This window comes from Cottoperca gobio, chromosome 13, assembly GCF_900634415.1.
Source record: "Cottoperca gobio chromosome 13, fCotGob3.1, whole genome shotgun sequence".
Lineage (NCBI taxonomy): Eukaryota > Metazoa > Chordata > Actinopteri > Perciformes > Bovichtidae > Cottoperca > Cottoperca gobio.
Window position 1 is genome coordinate 7,265,023 of NC_041367.1, and position 27,622 is coordinate 7,292,644.

Sequence of the window (27,622 nt, forward strand, 5' to 3'; positions counted from 1 at the left end):
GTAAATATTGGAAACACCTCTCAGTATAATACAATATGAATCAACAAGACAAACTACAGCCTCCAGAATGACTACAGCTGAATATACAGTTCTCAAAAAACACATTTTAACAGTTTGTTTTCTTGAAAGAAAAATAAACAAGTTGCACTTCCATCTTAAAATAATGTAGTAAACAATGTACTTCAGAGGCCTACAAAGTTCCTCTTGTGAAGACTAAGTTAAGCTTTAATTATGGTTAGAGAGGAAAGTACTTCTGACGTTTGCCAAGGCCTTCGCATGAAACGTAAAAAAAATAAAAATAAAACCCATCCCTTCATTTTTTTTATTCTACATTTAATATGATGAAAACAAGGCCCTGTACAATCCACCTTTGCAGTGAGTACAATAATTATTTTACAATTTGTACACAGTAGAACATGGTGCTAGACTGGTTCCATCCGTTGGAAAATGCAGTCAAAAATGAGAAAAAAAAAAAAATCCTCTTTGAAAGCTGCACAAGGAACCTTCCATTCAAACAGAGGAGATAATATTTTTGGCCGAACATACAGCAGGCCTGAAGTGAAAACTGTGTCATGAGAGACCAAACACCATTTATGGAGCTTTTATGCGTCTTATTCCCGATTGATCCTTTAGATAAAAGCATGCTGTGGAGCTACAGCTCTTGATCTCTCTAACCACTAGCACAGACCTGGCCAAAATAAAGACAATGGCTTTAAATATTTCAGCTATGTGAGGTGCACTCGATTTCATATCAGACATTAAAACAACTTTCAAAAAACGGACATATTTTTAACATAATTTAAGCACTCTTCATGTTTTCTCCAGTACTCAAAATGTCTTTTACAGCTGTTGTAAACCAGGTCTGTACCAGTTAACACTTTGTCCTCTTCTTTAAATTTAAAATCCTCTGGGAGGAAAAGGCCAAGAGTGTCAGTCAACATGTACAGCCATCAATGTGCCACAAAAAACAAACATAACACATTGACATCAACATTTAAAACAGGGGAGTGAATTCAAATGTTTTCTTGGTCTCCATGTAGCCGCATGTTTGCTCTAACATGTTTACGCTCGTTCTCGACAGCATTGGCAAACAGGCTCGCCCAATTCTCTCCAAAGGCCACAAGAAACATGATTTTGTACAAAACTAGATCCCCTCCTTTCATTTCTCTCAGCAGAAGAAATCTAATATTGCTAGAAAACTTCCCCACCTTTTGCATGATTTTCTCTTTTTACACATTTTTATGGAAGAAAAATTAAGCTTCCCAGTGTTTCCCAGAATCAATGATGAAAGCACTTCCAAGTTCATTCAAACGCATAGCAGTCCACAAAAAACAAGGCTCTCAGTTTCTCTCAACTCGATGTTAGCTTTCATTGAATTCACATGTTTTATGCTACGTAAGTGTACACTTTGCGGTCCTCCGGTGTTCGTGCCAAATATTCCCTCTCAATGAGTCCTTCAATGCGCTTCTTAATGACTACAGGACTAGGGAGGAATCGCGCTCGCAACTGCTGCGTGACCTGTGGAGACACCAAAAACACACAATCGGTACTCTTCTCCTCAAAAATCACACTTTTCATCCCACCATCATCATCACTACTCTAATTGTATCATGATCATCACCTTGCACTGTCCAATACTGTGTTGTCAAAAGAAATTAAACAAGTAAAGTTTTATTAATTGTAGTAACAATCAGCTGACTGACCTCTGCTACTAGAACATTGTGCTGCATCTTCTTTCTGGACTTCATGATGCGAACGATGGCAGCTTCGATCTCATGCTTCCTGTCGTCGTCCACTTTCTGTCGCGTCTCCTTCCTCTCCGGGTCTGACTCCCCTTGTTTAGCAGCCACTAGGTGGTGCACAAGAAACAAAACAAGTATTGTGATTAAAGGTATACATGTTGTTTTGCTACATTTACTACGGTGCATTGGGCTTTGAGAACATGAGATTAGAGTATGACATTAAGATATTGTAGTACATAATACTTGTCTTTAAGGCAATTTCATAAACGTTTCTATATCTGCAGAAAGCGGCAGACCACGTTCAACATATACAGCCTACAACAATCCATCGGAAATTCAAAATAGGACATCATGTGACTGGACATCTTAAGAAAACATCATGGTTTTGCGTACCTGTCTGGATCTTGACACGGTGAAGTTTGGAGGTAAACTGGTCGTTGACTGTAAACACATGGCCGTTCTCGATCTCCTTGGACTTGGGCTCCTTGGTGAGAACTCTCTGAGTGGGCTTCCCGCAGGCTAGAGACTGCAGCGCTCGCACAAGCTCCCTCTCTGGGATGTCCGTCTCCTGCTGTATCTCCTACAGGGTGGAAAGATCCAATTTTGGATCATGATAAAACAATAACAAAGACACAACAGACTCGTATTAGAAGTGCCTTTTCCTGCTGAAATTGTCAACAGATGACTTCTTTGGCAGAGCAAATGGTTTTTGTAAAACTAGGGGAACTGTAACATAAGTTCACAATGGGGAGGGCAGTAAGGTATTACATCGTGTACCTCAAAGATAGACTTGTCTCTGTTGTTGAAAAGCATGAGGATTGTCATCTGGAAGGTGGAGACCTGCAGGATGTGCTTCCTGGTGTTGGACCCCGTAACCTGGGCTCCTCCTACGCCAACCTCTGATCCATCCTCCTTTTAATAAGGGGGGGGGGGGATGGGAAAAAAAACATAATCTAAGAAGAGGATCACCTTTCACAAGAAATCACGTTTTCTGTTACTGAAAGTCATCAGAAATGTAGATTTCCCTGAGGCTCAAATAATGACAATGTACCAGTGCTAATTACTTAACATTTTGTATTCTCAGTAAAATTGTTGTATTTATCTTGTGTCCATTGCTCTGTGTTTACTACAATGTTCCAAAGTGTTTGTACCAGTACATGTAACAGTAAAGTATTATTTACACTGACCTCTGAACTTGGCAGACCGAGTCGCCTTGTTATTTTCCATTGTACATTCACATGACACTTAAACTATATTTTAGAAATGTGTTGATGTTACATTCTTAGAGGATACAAACCTTTTTGATGGCACCGTAGAAGGTGGCGTTTAGATCTGCAGAGCCCATATGGTGCTGCAGTGTGAGTTGTCTGCCGCTGTGCTTACCGAGATAAAACCTACGAGCAGAGGTTTCACTGGAGGTTAACATCTAAGAATAGTCAATGTACCACAATTAAGCCAACTTAAGTGTTAGTACTTTCTGCAACAGGCCCTAGGACGGGCATCCCCAGATGGTGGACCACAGTCCGGACCCCGACCGAGTGATGGTTCTATCCGGTCCCATGACCAATTTCTGATAAATTTATGAGAAGAAATAATCATTTTCACGGAGCGCTGTTTTTTTTCTAAAAAAATAAAAATAAAAAGGTGGCGGCTAAAGAATGCTGGCGCAGCAGATCAATGGTTTACCGTGCGTATACAGTTCGCTATTGAGAACAACAGCATGAGAGAGATGTGAGATTTAAAGAGACGACAGCATGAACCATGTTTGGATCGACTTGCATCTGTGAGTCAGCTTTGTCCGCTATGAAGGAAAAAAAAAAAAAAGAAGTTGATTGTGCTCGGACTAATTTTAATAAATGGTATAGATGGCTGATTTCCATACAATTGTTGAAATGATATGGAAATGTATGTTGTTGACAAGCTTACATCGTCAAGAGTGGGTCAGGAACTGAAAAAGATTGTTACTCTGGTCAGCTTTCAATTGTAACAATAGAATAGCTTAGTAAGACTTTTCAGAAACCCTTTGGAGTGAAAACAAAGTGCCGTCATGAAAACATTCAGACATACAAGCAACACATTCAGAACGTACAAGCCGACTCACCTTCTAAAGACTTCAAATGCATGTCGCGGTGAAGGGGGGATGTTGCACTTGGGTGTTGCTGATTGTGTTGGCCAGTATCCCGTAGTCAGGACTCTTACAGTGAGATCAACCCCTCCAAGTGACACCTGAAGTTAGAAAAAAACACAGTGGAGACAATCAGGTTTCAGTCTATGCTGATGAAATTAGGCCCTTTAGCCCTGTAGATGACTGCTATTGTTAGTGGTGTCATTAGAAACATAAAAAAAGACGTAACTTAATTAGACAAAATAATTACTTCAGGTTATTGACACAAACTAGGTACGTGTGCTTTTTTAAATCTGAAACAGATCAGTGTTTTAATAAGTTTAGAGGACTATTTAGCTATAGTTTAAGCAAAAATGTGCATAAATAAAACACTCATTTAAATGTCTAACATGAATTTCACTACAAATCACATTTGCTTCAGCAAACGACAATCACATGCAGCGAACGAGGCTCAAGAAGCCATGTGACAGCACATGTATTCCCAGGATATGGATAGTTAGGTGCATAATTGTCGTTATGTAACTGAGCAACGCGGCAATGTTCAGCCAATCAAGTAGCCTTGCACTGATTACCGATAGCAAGCGGGCTCATTATTTTGACAGAATGAGCTGTGGCGTGCAGCGTCTTCTCACCCCAGTTGTCTGTAGATGTTGTCTAAACTCATCCATGGTGGTGTTGGAGATACTCATATCCCGGAACATGCCCTCCAGTTTGGAGGTGAACTGACAGCCGCACTCGGTCTGAGCAATGAAGACCAGGAAAAAGGATCACATTTGATTAATCAAAAGCTGTTTAAGGTGAATCAACACTCGCAGGTGGATACAGCCTTAAAGGTCCTTTATAATGTACATATACATTGAATAAAGTTCCTTTTAGGATCAGCTGACTCCCAGAACATTTTATTTAAAAAATGCTATTGCATAAAATCAATGGAGCTAAATAACACTTCTCATCTGGAGTCTAAAGGTTTATCATTCAAACTCAATCTTGACAGAAATCTCATTATTCTACTCTTAAGAGCATCACTTGGTTATATTATTCTTCCTGCCCACCTTGAGCTTTGAGATCATGTTCTTCTCAGAGTCGTCAGAGACGCTCTTGTTGGTGAGCAGCCTGCGGGCGAGGTGCTGCTTGTAGTACCTCTCAAACACGTCCTTCTCCTGCATGAAGCGGAACAGCACCATTGCCTTGTCCAGTATGGACTCCACCTCCTGCTCTGTCAACTAGACACAAAACAAAATGATGCAGGTTAAATAAGATGTTATAAATACATAATATAAGCAATAATAGCATTGCTTGTTTGAGTGTGACGTAGTTGGGCATAGAATCCATATGTTTTAAGTTGCATTGTGGTATCAAATCTTGAACAAGCCATTAACCTCTGTGGCTAAAAAGAGAGAATGTATCCATTAGAGGCCTCACCCCTTTTACTCCTTTCTTCAGTTTGTCATCAATGAAGAGTGAGAGGTACTCAGGCGAGCGAGAGTTCAGGTTAAGGAAGTACTCAAAGTCGCCCGCAATAGTTTGTTTGAAGAGCCGGTCATTGTTGAAGGACTCCTGGAGGAAACGGTCGAAGCGTGACTTCAGGTCCAGCAGACCCTAAAGGAAAGGAGACAGGGATGATCAGGGATAATACAACAGCAGCTTGCATTAGCAGTGTCTCAACACAGCAATTACAGCTCCAGCAGTAGCCACAGCAGAGGAAAGCCGGTCTAATTAACAAAAAGTCAGTCTGCTGTCGGTTAGATGAGAGCTAAACAGGATCTTGGAGTGGAACTGCAAACCACAGACAGTTTCACACAGGAGTTAGGGTGTCCTCTCTCGTGTCCTGAATGATCTCACATATTCAGTATGCAACGAGTGTGTGGTTGAGGGCAGAGATCATCATGGCTTGTGGCCATAAACACAGGGGGTCACAGCAGTTATCCTCTGCTGGGAGGCCATAAAGTACATTATGGTCAAGGCTTGGCACGCAATAGAGTGCTAAAGTGTGCAGAGCCACTAGAAATTACTCCATGATCTATAACAAGGTTAGATGTCTCTCATTCACCTAAAATAAGTAAGTGGTCGGAAGGTTACAGTGTGCTTCAACAGACCATGTGTACCGCGAGAACGACATGTTCCTGCAGATTCACAAGACTGAGCAATAACATCCATCCGCTTTAATGTTTAATGATGCCCCATCGTCTTACCTGGATGTAGTCTACAGGGTTCTTTCCCTCTCCCTCCTCCGACACGAGAGCCTTTCCTTGCTCCCGCAGGTATGAGCTCATGCACTCACACATGGTCTTCAGCCCATTGGGAACCCTGCTGAACAGCTTGTACATGCACGCCAAATCTGCGATGGATATGCACGAATAAACACACAAGCACACATATTAGAAATCTATTTCTACCAACTGGAAAGATAGCTTAGATCTGCTGAGAGGAAGTTCATTTGAGCAGAGTTAACTAAAATACTTCTGAGCGTTCTGTAATATTTTCTAAAGGAATCACTGAAGCGAAAGCACCAGTCCCAGATTCATCTGAATCTAATCATCAAAATGGCAATCCTCGTATATTATCGTGTGTGACATGATCAAGGGGAACATTGTGACTGCATTACTGATCCAGTAATATAGATCTCTTGTAAGTGACAGTAACACAGTTAGAGCGTTTGGGATTTCTGTTTCTTTTTGTGAGAGAAGCATGAACCATTTTCTAAATTTGAAGATATGAAGCATAAGCAGCACAGGACTGCAGCACCCTTACCGTCTGTTTTGCCGTTTTTGAGCATGTGGACCAGGCCGGAGTTCTCCATCTCTACGATTGTCTTCATGTGTTTGGAGATGAGCTCGCGCTCTACCACCTTGACAATAGGCTCTTCTGTAGATTTATCCAAGCAGTGCATCACCCGCTCAATCTCCTCATTGATTCTGGCTTCCACCTTCTTTATATACACACTGGCACTGTTTTCTGCAAGGAACTTTTGGCTCTCCATCTAAGTGAAAATAAGAAACACTTAAAAGCTGAGAAAAAAATTAAAGACAAAAATGTTTCTCTAACTTTTTTCCATTTTTTTGCAATGCTTCCCAATTCTTGTTATCTGGCTGTTGTGTTTTTAATCCTAGAATCATCTGTATTTACACTATATTTTATTGATATGGACCCCAGAAAGGGAGGATGTAGTCAAGTTAATAGAGATCCAAATAAAGAGATAAACAATGAACAGTTAGGTGAATGATGTTCTCCCACAAACCTGGAAGAATTCTGCAGACATTTCTAAGAACGGTGCCTCAAAGTCTTCTTCATAAACAGATCTCCCTTCAAGGCCGAGGATCATTAACATTTGGCAGGCGTTTCTAATGGCCCCCCTGGTGGAAAGGAGACATGGACCAAATGTTAAAGGCACCATTAGTAATGAAAAAGAAAAGAAGAACGTCAATGTTAAAAAACAACCTCAAAAAACATTTCCACACACACACACACACACACACACACACACACACACACACACACACACACACACACACACACACACACACACACGTCAACATTAACTGGCAATTAATTTGTTATCATGCAATCAATCCTGTGAGTGTCTTTGGCTACCTGTCCACCACTTCCCCTTTCCTCTCGCGTGCGATCATGTCCAGCAGGGTCTGTCGGAGGTGATCTCTGATGCAGCCATAACGAACCACTTGATCCCTAAAGATTATAAGACCCAGGTTGTAGACATTCTCTACATTGTTCTGCTGTACGTACACCCGATCCTGTCAGACAAACATACAAAAAAAAAGAGAATGAATGTCTTGGACAACATTGGCCCTGTTCAGACCTGGTATTAACATGCATCTTTTTTAATCCGATAACAAGTGGACAGCTGTAAGTACAGGAGTGAATGACGCATTGAGATCTGACCTCAGACAATGTTTGATGGTGACCACAAACATATGGCCACATTCTTGTAGTAGCGTGTACACAATGCGCCCTGTGCCACATTGAAGGACTGACATCCTCAGTGTAGGCGAAAGTAAGTGCTCAGTTGTTGGCTTTGTCCACAACGTTGGTAGCTCTGTATTTTCAAACATTAGTATTTTGAAACCATTTCTCATTTCACAGAGTAAATCTTGTGTTTTTGATATCATCATCATACTATCTGTGATGAGTCAGTGATTTTGTTCCGGTGCTCTGCTCAGATCTGACACCCTGCTCTTATCCCCGGCTCTCTGGAGCACTGTGCGATGTCTGCGGCACGGAGGTCCGCTGGGACAGTAGACAATAACCTCATATTTTTAGGATCATAAAATGTACCCATAAATCCGAACATATTACACATATACTGCCGTCGGGCAGAGAAAGGTACGCCCTATCTGCACACAGACAAAATACTGTAGGCAGGAAGTGCTTTTTCATTAGTCATCGCAATGCGAGAGTGACAAATGAAATGTACACACACACCAATTTGTTATCAAGTAGTTTGTATATGCAAATGGAAATAATAGATGTTGGGTTTTTTTTTTACATATAGAGATCAGATCATAAGTGGTCACTCAAGATGCATGTGGAGCTGCATTTTAATGCCAGGTCTGAACATGGCCATTGACCATATGCATCTTTCCTTACACATTTTGTATGCGGTTAAAAGTGTTTCTTTCATGTTTTAAACTGGGTTTAAGCTCCAGAGTTGTGAAACTGAATATAAAATGCTCCTCTTATCAGCTCCTCATGTACAGCATGTGTACATGTGTTCATTTCAGTCTTACTTCTTGACCTAGCCTTCAGCTTTCATACGTCTCACCTATGTATTGACAGAACTAACATAGGAGCTAAAACAGACCTGATATTCTTCAGTGATGATTCCACAAGGAATGACGCTTTTAAAACAGTTTCAGGTTCCATTTTCAACTATACGCTGCTGTGTTGATATATTTGTAAATATGACTAGTGTATTTCTGCACCATTTCTGGCACGGCCAACAATCCCTCTACACAAAGTCCTGCATAGACCTGTAGCCTGAAAGAGTCAGGCGCCTTCAGTTTGTTTGAAAACAGGTTAATCATGTCATAGTCACAGGTTTGACATGGACTCTCAGTCATTATGCTTGTGTTACAGTTGCTGATAGAATCATCAAAGTCATATTTTACTCTGGTAATCACAGTAGTTATGAGTAATAACCAATACTTAAGTATTTTACAGAATAAGGCAAATAGTATAACATGTATGTAATGTTCTTATTGTTGTACGTCAGCCAATAAATGTTTTTTACTACATGTGTACCTGAAGTTGCATCACTCTCACAGAAGACAATCTTTCTTTATTAAGAGCACACATGACTAAGAAGTTCCTGAAGCGTCACTGAAGCACAAGTTTGTCTAAAATAATGACTAGTATTCACGGTTATAATTCTGCTGTTATTAAGCTGTGTAAATGTGTTCAATGACAATCCCAGGATAAATCAGCTACTCACCATATACATCAGGATGTCTCTGATCATCACCATAGCTGTTTGATGGTCATTCCAGGCCTGATTTAAGGTTTGAAGGAAGTTATTGTTTAGGGAGTTGAGGACATCTTCTCGCACCTTTCGGGGAGACAAACACACATGTATGAGGTGGACGTACTACACCAAGTTTCTGCAGTGTTAGTGACAAAACACAATGCCTGACCAAGGACAGGAAACTTCGTTCGAGTGTGTCAAGCTGACACTTACTTTGAGACTTCTTGTCCATGAAGTATTCTAATGTGACCCTACTTTGTGGTTTCTTTAATAGTTTTTTTCTACTACTCAGGCATACAACAGCTTGATAATAGTCCCACTGCAGAGTGACTCAGCATTGTAAACGTCTCTGTAGAGTAATTTTCTCAAGGGCACACCGACCTCCTCCTTTTCTCCTCCTAGACAGAGATGATACCTCTGGTCTTACTAAAACACAAGATCAATCTTCACAGACTCGCTGACTTCTTCCTATTCACAGCTAGATCAAATGCTGAGAAGCAAGATGGAAGCAAACCCTGAAATCTGAATATGCCTTTAAATCAAAGACTTATAATGCACACTCATGTCTTACTATGGGTGACTATTTCTGCTTGGTTCTGATAAAATGAAGTTTATATTCTTCTGTTCTGATTTTGCTGCTGGTCTATCATGTTAAACAATGCCTATAGTGCAGCAATATACATGTATTAAACTATTATTTAATGAATGCTTTATGAACATTTCACAATTTGCATTAACAAACAATCTTCACAGCTGTCTCAATGCATTACATAAATACACATATTTGGATTAGTTGCTCTTTTCATTACACTTGCAGATGTTCTTTATACTCATACTGTGAACTTTTGCACAGTCCTGCACAAAACTTAACAGCTCATATATATATATATATATATATATATATATATATATATATATATATATATATATATATATATATATATATATATATATATATATATATATATATATATAAAACAACAACTTATATATTGTAGATTTTGTTTTATTGTTAATTTTTGTAGTCAGACTTTCCGCAAGTAACCCTCTCTCTCCTCCCGGAGAATAAGAGTATATTTATCCATTATTAAATTAATAATAATAATAATAGCTGGGTGTACATGCTATGTGCATTGCCCCCACAGCAAATGTCTTGTTCCACTGGAAGCAGGCAGGATTTTAAGCTCTGCTCGAGCCTGGATGAAATTATAGGAATTGTATTTGTCACCTCTTTTATGTTGGCCTCAAAATTCACCTGCTGTTCCGGCCGCCAGATCAGTGCTCAGCAGCAAATTGATCTGAGGGTTTGAACTCCAATACGGCCATTGTTCAAAGAAATGTCTCATCTCCAAATCCTTCTGCCAATAATTCTTAATGCCAGCAACTATTAGGTATAAATAATATATTTCAAACTGAGAAGTAGTGTGACTGTGGCATAGGAATATGTTTACAATATCTAACAGATGAGATGCAAAAGAAAATCAATCATCATGTATTTTTCCAATACATCCTGGTTGAAGTGTCTGAGAAAGGTTTGTAGATTTTGAGGCTGCATTGTGAAGCGTTACTACTGGTCTGGATCATTATTAGATAACAAAAACACACTCCGGTGACGGCTCTCTCGTCTTTGAACTGCCACTTGTTGACATTCCCTGACTGCTAATTTACTAAACCTGCCAAGTTGAGAATGCATATTTAATAAAGCTGTAAAACCATCTGGCTGCTACCTAACAGCAGGGTGCTGACATATTGCTCATTGGATATCTGCACAGGAGCCTTCACTACAGATGTCATGGCCAAACTTAAATTGTCACTAATTATATGCAACAAAAGCTCATGAATGGAAACAGCTCATGTGTGCCGGTAATATCTTTGTTTTGCAAAGACGACACAGAGGCTCAACAGTAATGTCAATCTAAATGACATATTCTGTTTATTCAATTTTCTTTGTACCTCAAACTGATAGTAGATGAACTATGATTTTAGCATTTTAAAGTCCAGATATAGTTTTACATTGTCACACGAGTATCTTATATTAAAGAAAAGTATGTAGCGATAATTATCACATACTTTAAACAGGGCATAAAGCATGTTTCAATTCATTCTGTGATCAATGTTTCAACAACTGACTTTAAGAGTCTGGAAAATTAACCAAACTTAAGAGGTGCACCTCTCTGTGTGTTGTAATTTCCTTTGATCGAGTAAAGAAGCACGTTTGCTTACTGAAGAAGAGTTTATGGAATTACTAATGTGTTTACAACGGGAGGAATTACCATGTCTGTGTAATCCCAAAATATAATGCTGCTGAATGTTTTGCCAATGCCTGCAATCTGTGTTATTCTTACTTTGTTGATAAGGTGTTCTGTGACGACCTCCCGCAGGCCCGTGTACAGCTTCTCTCCATGTTTGTGGAGCACCATTGTGTAGGCGTTCCTGTACAGTTCCTCGAAGCTCAGGCCGCTGTTGTTCTTCCTCTGAATCTCCTGGATAGCATTCTTCAGAAGGTCCCAGATATTGTTGACGTACTTCTCATCCATCGTCATCTGCAAAAGGTAGATAGTAATGGGTTGAATAAGGTGAAAAACACTTAGGATTTTTGATTAGTATCCTTGGCTCTATCCATTGAGCTGATTATAGCAAATGAGCCTGAAAGTAAGGTCAATAATTCTGGCTTTCATCAAAACAGTCCGAACATGCTGTATTTACATTTTAAAGTGCAGTTTTCTAGTCAGTCTTTTTCAACCAACTCAATCCCTGAGTGCAATATCGCCGTCTTTCACAATGTGTTAACCGTGCAAGTTACAAAGCAATAACGATTAATTGCGCAGCCCTAGTATGTTAGTGGTACGATTGCTTAATTTCATTAAATTGAATCATGTCTTCCGGTTTTCTCTCTCTGTTTACTTTTATCTAACTTAAAACGCCATTAACCCAATAAATCGTTGAGATATGTGCTTGTTAAAGACAAGAAACCTCAAACCAGAAGAATCTTTGTCGGACGACCCCCTCAGTTGCTCTAACTAAGAGCATTAGCTATATGAAGAAGAAGTAACATTAAAAGGATGCCAATATCGATAAACTTGAGTAGGACCTCTAATTATATATATATATATATATATATATATATATATATATATGTCAGTAAGTATTAAATATTTAATTTATTAATATATATATATATATCAGTCACTAAGTATTAAATATTTAAGGAACAATATTTGTGAGATAACTCGACTGGGGTTTTGTATTGCTGAATCATTTCTAAATGCAGCATGAGGTTTATTTACTACTTATGCACACATAAACCTACTGAAACTTTAATTTTAAAACTTTTTTTATAAAGGGATTTAAAAGCTGGTAGTTGCCAGTGAATAGGAAATTCAAGAGCATGATTTTTAATTTGCGGACAGTGTGTGAAAAACCTGTTGTTCTACACAATACTAAACTGTGGTGCATCATTATAATTACAAATAAGCTTTACACTCTTTGGGGGCATCTCAAAAGACAAATACATGTTGACCAAAGGAGAAAACGTAATGTGTGTGCAACAACTAGTGAGGAGGAACAGTGTGTGCTCCTTGTCAGCAGACAAGCCCAAACACATGCATGTCAAGATGCTGCTCTACCCGCAAGTCTCAGGACTCAGCCCCATTCAACAGGCTCACATCGTTCCTAACGGTCCTCTCAGGCAGGATCTTGTATTGACACAAGATAACCTTTTGGTCACCGTCACTTGCATACCATTTGAAATTACTCAATTATTCATAGAGGAGTAACAAAACAAGTATTGGATTGATGCAAGGCTCACTTAGCCACTCACAGACAGACTGGAATTTCAATTTAAGCAGAATGAGGTCAGTTCAGAAATGAGGTACATCAGTGACTTGCAGACAAAGGGAGTGCCAGGTGGACGAGGAGAGGAATCCTAAATCCCGATTTCAACACTGACATAACGTCAGAAACAAGATTTAGATCTAGTATTGATGTATCTATTGATGCAATCCAGAACTAACGTTGGGATAACTGATGCAGGTTGTTCTAGCATCCAACTGCAACTGTAGTAACGTTGCTGCTTGCTCGTGCACAGTTGGGAAACTAGCTGGTATTTCAGTGCACAAAAGTCAGTCACATGTAAAGATCAGACACACAACCTCATGCATTTGATAGAGTAAGTCAAAGCAATCAAAACAACAAGTGTCAAGAGTCAGGGTTAACGTTAGCATGGGCTATGTCGACAGAGCCAATCTGCTAGCTAACGTTTGGGGAGTTGTGAGGCAGTTAAACCTTAAAAGACAATTAAAGTGATTCATAAAACTATATAATAAAACAGAGTAGCCCCCTAACCAACCGAACAAGAGTGGGGGAGACTGCACTATTTGACGGCTGCACTTTGTTTACGGATAGGCAAGTCATATCTGCTGCTCAGCTGGTTAGCCTGTTAGCATTTAGCCAGAAGCCCAGACCACGGTGATCGAGTCACCGCCTGGCGGGCGAGCAGAGCACCTACTGCGGTGAACACTTACAGGAAAGGCCCGTATCCTCATTTTGGTGTCCTTCTTGGTGCCGCCTTTGCTGAGATTGGACATGTTTGCCTCGTCCGTGGGCTCTGTATTCACATGAAAGTATTCTCCAGGGAGGGACGGGGGTGACTACTGGTTTATGGAGCAGCTGACGAGCTTTCACTCGACCTCGTAGCTCCGCGTCCCGGCACCGCAAGTTTATTGTTGACAGCCAAACGCCAAATCCGATAGTTCTTCATACAGCAATGGCGGACTACCTGCAGTTCTCATTGCGCAGAGCTCACGCACTCCAAGTCACGCGAGAAAGTAATAATTTGGAACATTTTCTAAACTTTACTTGCACCTGTACTTATTACGTGATCAGTGGTGATAGAAGTACTAGTACTCAGTACTTGTACTGTTGATTCAGTACAAGTAGTAGGCCTAATACCACAGTGTAGGAATACAGTGTAGGCTATAACTAAAAGTTCTGCATTCAAAACTTTAGTGAAGTATATTAGCATCAAAATATAGTTATTAAAGAACCACAACTAAAAGTACTAATTACGCAGAATGCACCATTTCAAAATAATATATATTATATTATTGAGTTATAATTAACTTTAATGTTGCAGCTGGTAAAGGTAGAGCTCATTTGAACTAATCTTCTCTATATACTGATGAGTAGCTTGTGAATTTCACCAAGGGATCAATACGTTTTATCTAATCTTAACCTGTGGTTGTCCATCATAATGGTTTAGTTGTTTATATTTTGTGGCTGTCAGATAAATGAAGTGGAGTAAAAATACAATATTTCCCTCTGAGATGTAGTGGTGTAAGTATAGTCGTAACAGCAAATGTAAACACAGTTAAGCACAAGTAATTGAGAAATATACTTAAGTGAGTTAATGTACTTAGTTACTTACTTTCCACCACTGTCAGTGATGAAGAAATTGAAAACTAACGATCTCTTATTTTTCTTTTGTCTTCATAGAAATACTTATAATGTGTTATGTCACCTATGATGGGCTAGAATCAAAAATCTTTTCTCTCTCCCATTTCTATTGGAAGTTATATTACATTTGGAATTATAGTAGTGAATAAGAGTACTTTATTTATTACATTTGTATCCATTAATGTAAATGTATTGATACAAAACCCTTATTAACTATGATGGAACTAAGTATACATATTACAGGAGCTGCACTGCAGCGTTCAGTACTGCTTATATGCATTAATAACAATAATGTAATAATATAGTAACATAGCCGAACACTGTCAGGGGCCATTCTGCATAATGAGTACTTTTACTTTTAACACTTTAAGTACATTTGGTTGCAAATACTTCTGTAATTTAATTAAATTACATTTTGAATGCAGGATCTTTACTTGTAATATAATGTTTTTTACAGAGGGATATTGCTACTTTTATTTAAGTACATCATATGAATACTTCGTCCACTACTGAAAAATACACAAATACAAGTAAAAGTTCCTTTTAATAAAATAGAAGTACAGAAATAATGTCGTATAGTATAAAAAGTAAAAATACTTATACAGAATGGTTCCTGTCGCTGTTATATTATGTACCTGTGCATATTGTTAAAATTGTTTCTGAATATAAATCACTTGGGGATGTACAGTGTTAGCTATTCTGCTTTTTGTTTTGTTTTTCAATATACGATTGCCCTATCCAAGTTCTGTTGTGACTGCATTATTTGGTGTTATTTGTGCAATATGCACTTGCATAACCCTGCATGCAAAGTCAAATTCATAAATCAAATATTACTCCCACAGAGGATTTAAAGGTTCTTTTACAAACTGGAATACCTTCAATCCAATTTTAATTGGGATGCAAAATGTAATGCTTTTAATTTAAAAGAAAGAAGCTTTGTTTATAGCAAGGTTTGTCACATTTCAATTGGGTTATTTTAAATAGATACAGATGTGTACGGCATCATCGTAGGAAAAACATCCGTTTAACCCTTTGAGAGGAACTGTGTCAAATTCCTAGTGATGCATATTCCCAAACAAATTTCTGTCTGATTTAATTCGACATCGTTCGGTTGCGTTTAAGGAGTTTAACGCAATATATTCTTGGCACAAAAAAAATGAGGGCATGTCCTCAATGGAGCGTCATCCTGCATCCTACTACATGCAGAATGTGGATGGCAGATTTTGCTGTTCGCTGGGGGAGTAGTGGACTGTAGTAGATGTTTGCCCCAGGCCCCCAGTGTGTTATCTGGCCATGCTTATACAGTATCAATATGTGGGATTGGCCAACAGGATCAGCAGAGATGCCACTGTGGTGACTAGATCAGTGTCGCAGAGTCCTAATGTCACCTGAGTGTTTTCCAGGCAATCAAGTTCCAGTTCATGGGGAAGTAATATTGCAGAGTATGGTGAAGCTACAGTTAACGGTGTGTTGAGTGCACTTTTAGAGACAGCAACCAAGAAGCCTTTCACCAGATTTATTCCAAGAAAGAAAAAAAATATCTCAAAATGTCATCGATTTGTCTTCTTGTCAAAAATGTCCGTGTTCATTACATCTGAAGAAGAACAAGACCACCAGCACTCAGAGTTGAACAAAACAAATAATTAACACATGGCTGGATTTAGTCCTCAGTATAAACATCATGTATACATTTCAGATTAATTTGGGTTCCTATTTGTGGTAGAATATCATATGTAGAACCTGAATACACATATGGTTTTCTTTCATCTCCTTTGTCTAAAGGTCGAAGCTTGGGGTTGTTCAAAAATGGCATTAAAAAAAAAGGATGAAACCACTTTGAATACATTAAATAATTGAAATATTTCCCGTTGTAATAATGAAGGACAATCAAGTAACATTTTCTTTTAAAACTTTGATATTTACAGCAATTATATTTTTGCCACTTTTAACAATTGTGTCACGGGTGTTTATTACAATGACATCACATCACAGGTTGGAGTCCCGCTGTTCTGTGATGATGGGAAATAGATTGGGTTTATAATTCCTAGATGATGTACCAGAAAAAGGTTTCATACGAACACAGCCCTCGACTTCCCTCCAACATTAGAGAACAAAAATAATTGTAGGTACAGTATGCCTGTTTATCACTATGCAGCTTGGCCAGGAAGTAGACAATGTTTGTTTGGCACATTTAGCCCTGACTCTCTAAAACAAACATAAAGGGACGAATACACACTCAGTATAGAAAACTGTGTCAGGTCTGGAGTCTCCAAAGCATTTAAGGATTAAAATTGTCACAGGCATTTGAATTTTTTCATTGAAACATCATGATCTTACACTTAAAATGCCTTCGGAAACTCAGACCTAACAATAATTTAACAAGAGGCATAGGTATTTACATAGGAGTCTATGCAACGTCACAGAGGCAGACACTTTGTATTGCACATGAAAAAGGCAGGTACGTATGAAACAGTGGTTTAAAGGTGATAGAAGTGGGGAAACCACACGTGAGAAAGAGAAAGAGAGAGAGAGAGAGTCTTCACATCTTACCAACTAACCTTCCTCCCCAATGCACCCTCATCAGACCCTTTCAAGAAAATAAAAATGATTGCAATATTTTTGCTTTTCCTTCATTAACATTATCGACTGAAAAGATTCTAGTCAGATGACTTGAGGTTTGCATCTGCATCATCACGATCAGCACCAGCTTTCCCCTGAACTCAACTACCTGCAGTCCTCTCTCTCTCTCGCTCTCGCTCTCTCTCTCTCTCTCTCTCTCTCTCTCGCTCTCTCTCATCTACACACCCACTTGTCCATCCACTTATTTGCTTAATCATTCTCACCCCTCCACACACGGCCTACATACAGTAATGTTGTCCATTACAGAACTTTCTCTTCATGTAACTATTTTGTGGTTACTTTACCCTCACTCTGCAGCATTTCCTATTTTAAACATTGTAAGGTAAAACTGAATATGGCATATTGTAACACAAAACCCCATGGCCCCCCTTTTTTGTTTTTACATGAGGCACAGTCTAAGAACTTAACTCTAATTTCCTTTGGGATGCAGCAATATGGAACTGTTGATGCTTTCAGGACAGAGTCTTTTCTATGATGGCTACATCGTTAGTTCCTTCTTTTAAACAATTTTTGGATGCATTCAGGACTGAAAAAAATGCTGTTGTGTCTAACTAATATTCACTGGTGGTTGTATATATAACTTAAAATAGAAAGAAGTGAACATGACATCTGAGGTCTTCACACAGGTATTCCACAAATATACATCTTTTGAGCATTGTGATCATTCATTCACCACATTGATACTCAAACTATGTCTATAACAAATATACAACATACATATTAAACAGACTCTTTATTTCAATTTTCATATATTAAAAGCTCTAAGAAAGGCAGCAAAGATGCGCAATAAGGCAGATCCATATGACACACTCAATGACACACTCCATATAACACACTCTACTCTGGCACATTTACACTAACAGATGAGATGGATCTTTTAAAGGGCTTCGGTTGCTCTCTATCTAAAGTGGTGTATGAGGAACTCATTGAAGTACAAAGTTAAAAGGAAGTGAGAATGGTGCAAGGGAGAAAAATAAACAGGGTGTGTTTTAGGTCATGAGCGACCTTTGTTTGAGGTTTAGGTGCATACTTGATGCAGTGACATGCAGTTAATATGCACATGGTGTGTGTTTTTAATGTTTTATGCATGGAGTGGGTTGTTATGGCTAGGGATCTGTGACTCTGTCATTGATCAGTGATTGTCAATTTGTCCCTTAAACCTCCACAAAATCGAGGAAAAGTAAATCAATATAACGGTGTGAAAGTAAATGAACTAAATCTCCCTTGTACAACATGGTGATGAACTAATTAAATATGTTTTGAAGAGCTGGATACAAAAATCTGTTCTGATGGTATAAAAATGAACTGCATTAGTTTCTTAGCCATGGAGAAATCAACACTGACGAAGAGAAAAGGAATAATACATGAGGTGTCCATACAGCATGCATTCATAAGCATCAGGTGAGGAACTATGGCAGCTGCTTGTGTGTGAACAAAAGCTGAGCCATTGAAATCAAAATAAGCTATTATGAAACATTTTATAGAAAGTATAGCACTTCATCTCACTGTTACATGTTGAAGTAGTCTTTTCCATAAGAATTGTTTTCCTCTGTTGTGTGTCGAAACAGTATGCGCATGTACATATGTGTGTCAGTGTGTGTGTGTGTGTGTGTGTATGTGTGTGTGAGTGTTTTTACAATCTTAATCAGGATCAGTACTGTATGAATGAACTTGTGACTTGTGGTTCAAAACTTATTTTTCCAGTATAGCTGCTGAAAAAGATAAAAGTCACCACCTTCTGCTTTCCTGAACTGGAGACACAAGCAACATGTGGCATCTAATCACTGAACCGGCTCAGATGGATCTGCTCGTTTCAAATCACCTGTCTGATTCAATTAGTATGAAACTTTGTCCTGTCCATTCTGCATGGCCTGCTAAGCATCTAAGTGATAGACAGCAGAGAGATCCCTCCCTCGTAGGTCGCTGAAAAGGTATCCTCAGCCTCTTATTGGACCACAGAAAACTTCAAGAAACGGTCAGCAGCCCGCTGTTGTCACTGACCGCTCCCTCCTTCTGCATCGTCGAGGCATCCATTGAGGCAGTGGTCGTCGCTCCCGAAAGCCCCCTGGGACTGCAGCAGCTCGTATTCCTGGTCCAGGAAGTCTAGGCTGTTGTTGCTAGGCAACCCGCGGATGCTGAACTTGTGGGACACTTTGGTCCACTGCTCCCGATTTGCCGCCACTCTCTCGAACAGCTCAGTGGCCTTCAGGAAGCAGTTCAGATAAGAGCCTGAAAGGACAGAGGGCAGTGGTGGCAGATGAGCTACAAGTTATTGTGATTCTTTATGAAGTGAAGATCTTCATTGTGAGTATTTTTACAGTCTCAAATAAAACGGTGAAAAGTGATAATACATGTTACGGGGAGGTTTTGTTTTTGGTTCGGCTTGTTGGTTTTTCAGCAGTATTAGGTAAAAGCTACTGGACCGATTGTCATGACACTTGGTGGAAGGTGTAGCATGGGCATGTAGCAAGGAAGAACCCGTTAAATTCTGAAAACATCACAGGAACGCATACACACATTATTTTTCACTAATGGAAATGGCCTTGGCGGAGGTTTACGCTCTCCTAGTGCCTTTCTACTTTGTTTTATTGTAGTCTGACTCACCGGCTGCAGACTGTAGCCTCCCATTGGCCGCATATTTCACGTGGCGTCTATTTTGCAAGGGCATCCTGGGCTTAGCACCGCCCAATTGTGATTGGTTAAAAGAAATATAACCAAGCTAGACCGTTTTTTCATCGCTATGCAAGGTTAATTTCTTTTATAATATCTTGCATGTCTTATTTTCCAACAGTGTTCCTTAGTGTAAAGCCTTAATTTAGTTAAACCTGCAATAACCTTTTTTTGGCTACTTGCAACAGGCTGCAAATACAAAATTGTCATGTCATCTTACAAAGTTAATATGGCAAACATGTTTGACAACAATTGGTTATTTACATACTTAGCAGACACTGAGCGACATTATCATTCATTTGGAGTCATGTTTCTGGCCGCCTGCCTGGCTGAATGTCAGTCCAACATTCACTCTCTCTTTAGCTCCGTCTTGCTCCTGAGGGAAATATCTGGCTGCTAATTGCTCTACTATGTTCATCAACTAGTCGCTAACCGTGTCTGTATGCTGTTTTGATGCTTGCCGGGTTTTTTCCCCCCGCTGATGAGAGCAGTAAAGTTGTGTGGTCATAAAACCATAACAATGAGCTGAAGGATGCTTTAATGGTCTGTAAAGCTGAGGGAGTCTGGCGTATGTATCTGTGGGTTTTTCATTGATTAATTGTTAATTAAAAGGAAATATTGATTAGAGCCGCTTTAAAGGAATAAAAACAAAACATACTGAATGGGACCAAGGTCAGTCCTGACCCTTAGACATGTTATGTGATTAACGGGGTCGGGGTAGGAGGTTAGATGCTTTAGCACTTTGTACGCACTTGTAAATGGGCATGGCGATATGTTCCATGAAGCTTATCTGTAGTTCTGGGATGTATGCCTTCTCTCTGTCCATCATCTCACTGGGCCTGTTCCCCATGGCTTTTTCCTGCACACACACATAATAAAGACAGACATGAGTAAAACAACACCTCAGCCACTTATTAAATCACATGCTTTTTAACATGCAGTGTACACTGACACATACCAGATCTCCTTGAGAGAAGAACTCTTTATAAATCAGCTCCTGTGGAAACAAACAGGCCGGACATCTGTTATTGTTCATATGCTTTCATAATCATAGTGACAATGATAAAGTTGAACTTAAATACAGTTGAATTATTTATGTATTGTCACACAATAAAGCCGATTAATCCAGAATACTCCTTAATGACATTTTTCAGTTTAGACGTTTGGATTTTAAAACAAGCACAAATCACATTTTGTATATAATATTACAATCTACTTTGTAATACCATAATGTCATATTTGATGCAAATCTGTCTGGGTTTTTTTTAAGCTTTGGGAGAGGTTTCTCAATTTCGCAAATATTACTTTAAACTGACTATGCTGAATCACAATAATGCTGTAATCTAAGATAAAATGTCATTCCCCTTTATTACATTTCAATATTTGGTGAGCTTGCAGTTGTTTCATTAATCCCTGTGAATTTTCTGGCAAAAATAATGTACCAACTGAGACCAATACAAGCCAGACCCTGAATTAAATATGTTTTCAGTTCTCGGGAGAAGGATTACAGTGCATTTGCTGTACTGTAGGTGTTTGGAGATTTGGGGTGTAAGATTTAGGTCACGGGTCAGGGGTTGTGGTATTGAAAAAGGGGGCAGACCAAGCTTAAACATAATCCAAAAATGCAGTTTCCCAGAATAGAATAGAATATAGTCCGAGAGGTTGTTTCTAAATGTACAGCTAAACATCTCATAATCTTCATTGTCCCAGAAAGGGGTCAGTTTTACTGTATAGTCATTGGGAATTGGAGATCTTTAGGAATGCGCTGCTGAAAATAGGAGCTGCTTTAACACTGTGGAGAAACGTTCTGCTACTGCATGTCAACTAACAGAGAGAGCATATAAACTGTGTGCTGATTCATATATATTGTTTTTTATTCCCCAACTTAAACGTGGTGATAAATAGAAATACACACACATCCATATTTCTTATGTTGAAGTCCATTATATATTAAAAACGACACATTTATGCAGACGTGTGGTTATAATGTGAAGTATAGACATTGGCGTAGAGACTATGAACTGACAGCAATCTTGCGTGTGGTTTTCCAGCCCTTGGTTTGGTCTGACAGGTCACACGATGTCATCAAGAGGCACAGCAGCATGGAGCGGTGGTTACGGTTTTTTCGGTTGTATCCGTCTAAAACACACACAGGCAAAAGAAATGACTCTACAGTAAATTAGATGAAAGCTTTGTGAAGACTGGTAATAACTCTAGAGTACTTGACCCCTTTTATGAAAACATTTCACTGATATTGATGAGCAGAAGCCACAATTGTATGTTAGGTACAAGCAGTTTGTGAAGAAGAAATACTGTTTAAATGGTATCTTAACACTGTATGTTTCCATTTAGTGCTGGGTCAAACTACTTTCATCCATGATTGAAAAGTTGCACACTCTGTGGTGCACGGCGGTCGCTAACTGGTTTAGAAGCTGTCCTTGAGTTACTTTAACAGCACACAATGACTCCACTGAAGAGACTTTCACTCAGGATAACTTATAATTGCTTGCATTCATGCGTAACAAACCACTGGCCAGGAGGTTACAGCCAATTATTTTATGTAAGAGTGCAGTAAGCAACTGTCTGCTCAAAAGGGTAAATAGTCCAATAAAAGTGGAGGATTACTAAGAATGTCTGTGATAAACGCTGCAAGTGTGACCAGAACATAAGTCACGACATAATGAAAAGTCATTATGTACCTTTTGTGTGGGGCCAAGAAGGGAGCCAGCAGAGGACATTGATTAATATAAAATGTCAGTATTTGTTTTGCCAAAAAATGGACTTAATCTATAGGTTTACTTGAATTTCTATATTCAATACAGAATGCTTTTATTTTTAATGTTGCGTTTTGTCTCTTGTGAAATCAGCCCATGTTAATTTAAGGAAAAAAACAAAAAATAAACAGTTTAGAGTAATTGCTTTGAGCTAATCATCTCAACAAAGTCTCCCTTCTCTGTGCATACTGAACTACTGTCGCGTACCATCAGCCATCTTCTGCAAGTCCTTGAAAATACGAAGGTGGTGAGCCAGGTCTGTAGCCAGAATGATGTCTCTAATCAAATCCAGCATGCGCGTGTAGTCCTAAAAAAACATCAAAAATAACTCATGCTTGCACATACACGGGTAGCCGAATGAAGTAAAGGGAACTTATAAGTGAGAGACATTTGTAAAGTGTGTGAATGTCAGATTTGATATCTTACCTTCCTGTTGAACTTGTCAAAGATGTTGCAGCCGTGAGTGTTCAGAATGGCAATGGCCTGGGCAAAGTGATGTCTCTGTCATGGCAAATAAAGCGTGATGGGGACTGGAATAAGTACATTTGAAAATGTTGCTTCTAAAGGAATGTTGAGTCATGTTGCAATGCAACAAGCAAAGCCAATTTACATGCCTCCCAGTGCCTCATCACTGCTGCAAGGAAATCAAGTTTGATTTTGGCCACTAGGTGTCGGACCAGCACAAAACAATATTAGTAGATCACACATACTGAAGTTCATCAACAACGAAGGAACAAATGAATATAAGAAGATTGTATTTTTCTCAGTCGACAAAGTTAAATTCTACAAAGTGCTTAACATAATGCACTTGCATTAGCATTGAGGTCATAGTCAGTAGTGTTGTGGACTCTATTGTATTCAGAGGTGATTCTAATATTCTGACCCTCTCATGAATGTAAATGAGAAGGACAAAAAATAGGAACAGCTCTCAGCGTAACAATTCCAGTACAACACAACCTTTTGCAATAAAGGTTCATCCCACATATCCCTCATGTTGTTATAGCTCTGATAGGTTTCCAGTCAGCTCTCCCACATCCCTGTGATGTGATGTAACTGGTTGCGAGTTTACCTCCATCACAGATCCCTCAGAGCTGTAGAGAGCAGCCAGCACAGATTGCTGAAAATAGAAAGAGATCGACAAATGAAACACAATCCTTTCAGAGTACACAATATATTGATTCAAATGAAGCAACGTCCTTCAATAAAACCTTTTTCTTTAACTGCACTGTAGCCTGAATATAAATCTTCAAATAGAGAAATCACAAAAGAAGCTGATAAAACGATGACCCTTGTTGCATAATGAGAGTCGGTGTGTGCGTCATTTAGTTACTGGAGGGTTACACATGATTATAGTGGAGCAGAGCAACATGCTTTTTTAAAATCACAATGACATCTAGTGTCTCACTGGGGCAAAGTCACAGATGAAGAGATACACAGACTTGGATATCATTATGAGCCTGGCTCTTATTGACGTTTCCTCAGCATCTAAATGTCAATTTTTGGTCTGCATTTATAAAGTGCAGATGCTCTGCTTCCTATTCAGGAGGTTCATTCTCCCTTTCCCCCTTTGGATAATTTTTGATACTTTCGTTGTAAGCCCTCTAACAAAGCGGAAACATAAAAATAATTTGAGGTCTTACTGAGGCGACTTGAAAAGAATTGTTGGTGCCACGGTGGTCCAGGTCATGGCACATACAGGAGACAAAGAGAGCTAGAATCTCTATTTCCCTAAAAAGGAGGAAAAAAGGAGGTTTAATTAAGGATCGAAACAACTGAACTGTGCTACTTGTGTAACCGGAGAAAAGTGTTTTACACGTACTCGAGGTAGTTGGATAGCCCTAGGTTTTTGTAGAGCAGGTAGCAGAAGTGTGAGACAGAGAAGGCGTGCATCCAGTTGTGGTAGGGAGGGTCCCTGTAGCCTTTCTTCACCATCAGACAGAACCTGAAACCAAAGCAGGAGTTTAATGACCATGTACAACACAGCATGCTGCATGAAGCACAAGTAATCCAGTGGCTTTCTAGTAATTGATTGAGGACTGATCTTTAGGAGCAGGTTTGTTTTTAGTTCACCATATAATAACTTTGCTGCAAAGCTGATACGGAGCATCAGAAACTGTTCCTATCCCCAAGTTAAAGAATAACTTTGACACATACAACATATTCCAATACTTTACAGCTCTACTGATACATTCTGACAAATCTTCTGGTCACTAGAGAGCTGCTTACATATATATATATATATATATATATATATATATATATATATATATATATATATATATATATATGTATATGTATATGTCTATATATAGTAGCATCAATGATGATTACAGTAATTCAACCCCAAAAGCAGTTACCTCTAGCAGACTATAAAACGGTTGACATGAATGTGAGCAAATGATGGAAAATTATTTAAAATAGGGACAAAAACAAAAGCTGGAAGTATTCTTAATAAATCAAAGGTAAGAAAAGTGAAACATCAGATCAGAAACTAGTCATTAATGCAGACTACTTAAAGTAACTGGAGGACACACTCATACACACAGGCTCTTATATTCAGTATATGAATTGATGGAGTTGTCAGACCTGGCGAGAGTGTGTAGGTCAATCTTGTATGTGTTGATGAAACCCATGTCTTCAAACATGCTCAGGATGCACTGCAGACACACACAACAGGATCAGTTACATTTTTTGTTTCCGCTTTTTTCTGTGTATCTAATCCCTCTCTGTCTCTCTAATTCTCACTTTTTCTCTTAACCTCTGTCTCTTACCAACGGCGTGGTGTCATCAGGTAGGGAGCGAGGTGTGTACGTGAACTCGGCGAAGCACGGGTGGATCTCCAATACGGGTTCAACCCCCGTCACCAGCAGCTTAGTAACCTCTTCCTCTGAAACCTGCAACATACACATACTGAATCATATTGAGTAAATAATTTGGACAGTGTCAATAAATACGAAGCGTCGGTGTGCGAGAGTGAGTGAGATGTACAAATCGGACTTTACCTTCATATGGTACATCATCATCTCGTTGGCCAGGTGGGACCTGAACTGAGCTTCATGGACTCTCTTGTAGAGCAAAGACTAGAGAAACAAACACCATATTAAAGTAAAACTATAACAAATCAACAGTTAGATACATAACAGGCTACTGTTTGGTTACAGCAAGCAAGAACTCTCTTCTTTGTTCTTCCTTTTCTTTATTTTGAAAGATATAACTGGGTAGACTGAGACGGTGTTCGATCTTTGGCATCCAAAATAGCTTGATTTTAAAATATGGTTTTGTAACAACATCTTCAGAAAAGTCACAAACTTTGCCTCCTGCTTATTATAGATCATCCCCAACACACAGCATACTGGTCACCATGAATAAATAATACATGTGGTCATGTTTAAATGATTAACAATGAACTATAAACAATTAACTTTACAGTTTATAGATAAACTATTGAGTACCTGCAGTCATTCAAAGGTCAGACGCTACCAGTACTGCTTGATACGAAGGTGAATCGTAAATAAAATATCATCACAGCTGTACTTTGCGTTTCAGGGTTTCTTTTCCTTCCCTCCTTCCTGTAAATCCGGTCTCTGTTTTATCTCCGTCTCAGTCTGTGTTACCTTTCTTATAGCACATAATGTGAAATCCGTTGTGAATCCTTTAAATTACTCAAATCAAGTGTGACGGCTTAACAGCATTCTTTAAGGGAAGATAAATAAATCCAGTTAAATCTATTTTATTCAATATTTCCACTACGTTCTAGTATAGATTTAGTAATGAGAAATACGAAGACAATTTTTGATCATCACATTTTGAAAAACCGGTTTAACAGCAAATGAAAAAAGAAAACGTTGGGATCTGAGATTATAAATATCCGGTTGTTTAAGGTTCCGATAGATTCAATGTCAAACAATAAAAACCGTAACAACATAACATAACATCTTCATCATCTTCTTCATGAGCTGCATTCACTAGCGTGGCTGAATGTGTGTTAATGGCTCTGCAGCAGTCATACACTGCCTCTGAACTACGCCGTAAAAGCCACTCAGTTCCATCACAGACTGAATCTCTTAAAATTTCCCCCGAGGCTTTGCTCTGCTCCGCCTTGATGGAGCTTTTTGCTCCCACTGAACTGATCCCATCTGGCCAGACAGGATTGATCTTTCTGACAGCACTGACAAAAGATCTTCCACACTGTTTTAAGGAGGAGACCAATAATACACAAGTGTAAATCTTATTTTCTAAACTTTCTTTGTAGTCCTCTCATGCAGTCAAATTGAATTAAGGATTATTATGGTGCATGAAACTTGCAGAAATGACATTATCATACATTACATTAATTGTGTGAGCTATCAAAACCAAGTGGAGTTAATGACCTGGGATTGTTTACAATGAGTATGTTTGAATGTGTAATTAAAAAATGCTGCATTAATTCCCTTTTAATGTTTCACACTTTTGAATTGCTGCGAACAGAGATGATCAAAGAACGTGATAGAAGCTGTCTTCTCTTGTAAAGTGAGACGTTTAAGTGTTTTAATTCATTTGCAACTGTGGATTTGAGGCACTATGCTTTGTTTACAGCCTCATCCCTGACCTAACGTCGGTGGCTATTCAACACACCGAACCACAACATGTAAAGGTCAGTTCTTTCAGCGGGATAAGAGACTTACATGAGCGATGCTGATACCGCAGTAGATGGAGAAAGCCGTGGCCAGGTCCTCGTCAAAGCGGTTGAACCACGGTC

The 27,622-nt window shown here is 39.0% G+C and overlaps 2 protein-coding genes across 3 annotated transcripts in view; both read right to left on the bottom strand.

Annotated features, from left to right (window-relative positions):
• Window positions 1-308: 308 nt before the first annotated feature.
• Window positions 309-14,155, bottom strand: cul3b (cullin 3b). 2 transcript variants are annotated; one of them, XM_029446817.1, is made up of 16 exons: window positions 13,870-14,155; window positions 11,692-11,889; window positions 9,317-9,430; window positions 7,459-7,619; window positions 7,106-7,220; window positions 6,619-6,847; window positions 6,060-6,205; window positions 5,290-5,466; window positions 4,920-5,090; window positions 4,500-4,607; window positions 3,844-3,968; window positions 3,040-3,136; window positions 2,520-2,651; window positions 2,136-2,322; window positions 1,704-1,849; window positions 309-1,518 (listed from the first exon to the last, which is right to left on the bottom strand). In XM_029446817.1, the coding sequence occupies exons 1-16, from the start codon at window positions 13,930-13,932 to the stop codon at window positions 1,387-1,389; spliced, it is 2,301 nt and encodes a 766-aa protein (XP_029302677.1). In that variant the 5' UTR covers window positions 13,933-14,155; the 3' UTR covers window positions 309-1,386. The 2 variants fall into 2 exon arrangements, with proteins under 2 accessions (XP_029302677.1, XP_029302676.1); XM_029446816.1 differs by having other exon boundaries at window positions 2,520-2,654.
• A 2,145-nt stretch (window positions 14,156-16,300) lies between these two features.
• The window catches only part of pde2a (phosphodiesterase 2A), a 91,907-nt gene continuing 80,585 nt past the window's right edge, over window positions 16,301-27,622 (bottom strand). Inside the window, 14 exon segments of the mRNA XM_029445868.1 lie at window positions 16,301-19,643; window positions 19,645-19,669; window positions 20,863-20,969; window positions 21,069-21,107; window positions 22,137-22,249; window positions 23,092-23,191; window positions 23,311-23,385; window positions 23,954-24,001; window positions 24,525-24,612; window positions 24,704-24,826; window positions 25,471-25,541; window positions 25,656-25,778; window positions 25,887-25,964; window positions 27,549-27,622. The exon segment at window positions 27,549-27,622 is cut by the window's right edge and continues 39 nt beyond it. Coding sequence (XP_029301728.1) covers window positions 19,434-19,643; window positions 19,645-19,669; window positions 20,863-20,969; window positions 21,069-21,107; window positions 22,137-22,249; window positions 23,092-23,191; window positions 23,311-23,385; window positions 23,954-24,001; window positions 24,525-24,612; window positions 24,704-24,826; window positions 25,471-25,541; window positions 25,656-25,778; window positions 25,887-25,964; window positions 27,549-27,622 — 1,274 coding nt within the window. The 3' untranslated portion in view covers window positions 16,301-19,433.

Bases quoted from the DNA above. Each gene is read 5' to 3' on its own strand.
- cul3b (XM_029446816.1), bottom strand. From the start codon at position 13,932: ATGTCCAATCTCAGCAAAGGCGGCACCAAGAAGGACACCAAAATGAGG. The intron at 4,608-4,919 runs GTGGGCAGGAAG...TTCATTGCTCAG, and splicing joins ACATGATCTCAAAGCTCAAG to ACCGAGTGCGGCTGTCAGTT. The intron at 2,655-3,039 runs GTTTGTATCCTC...CCTTATTAAAAG, and splicing joins TCTACGGTGCCATCAAAAAG to GAGGATGGATCAGAGGTTGG.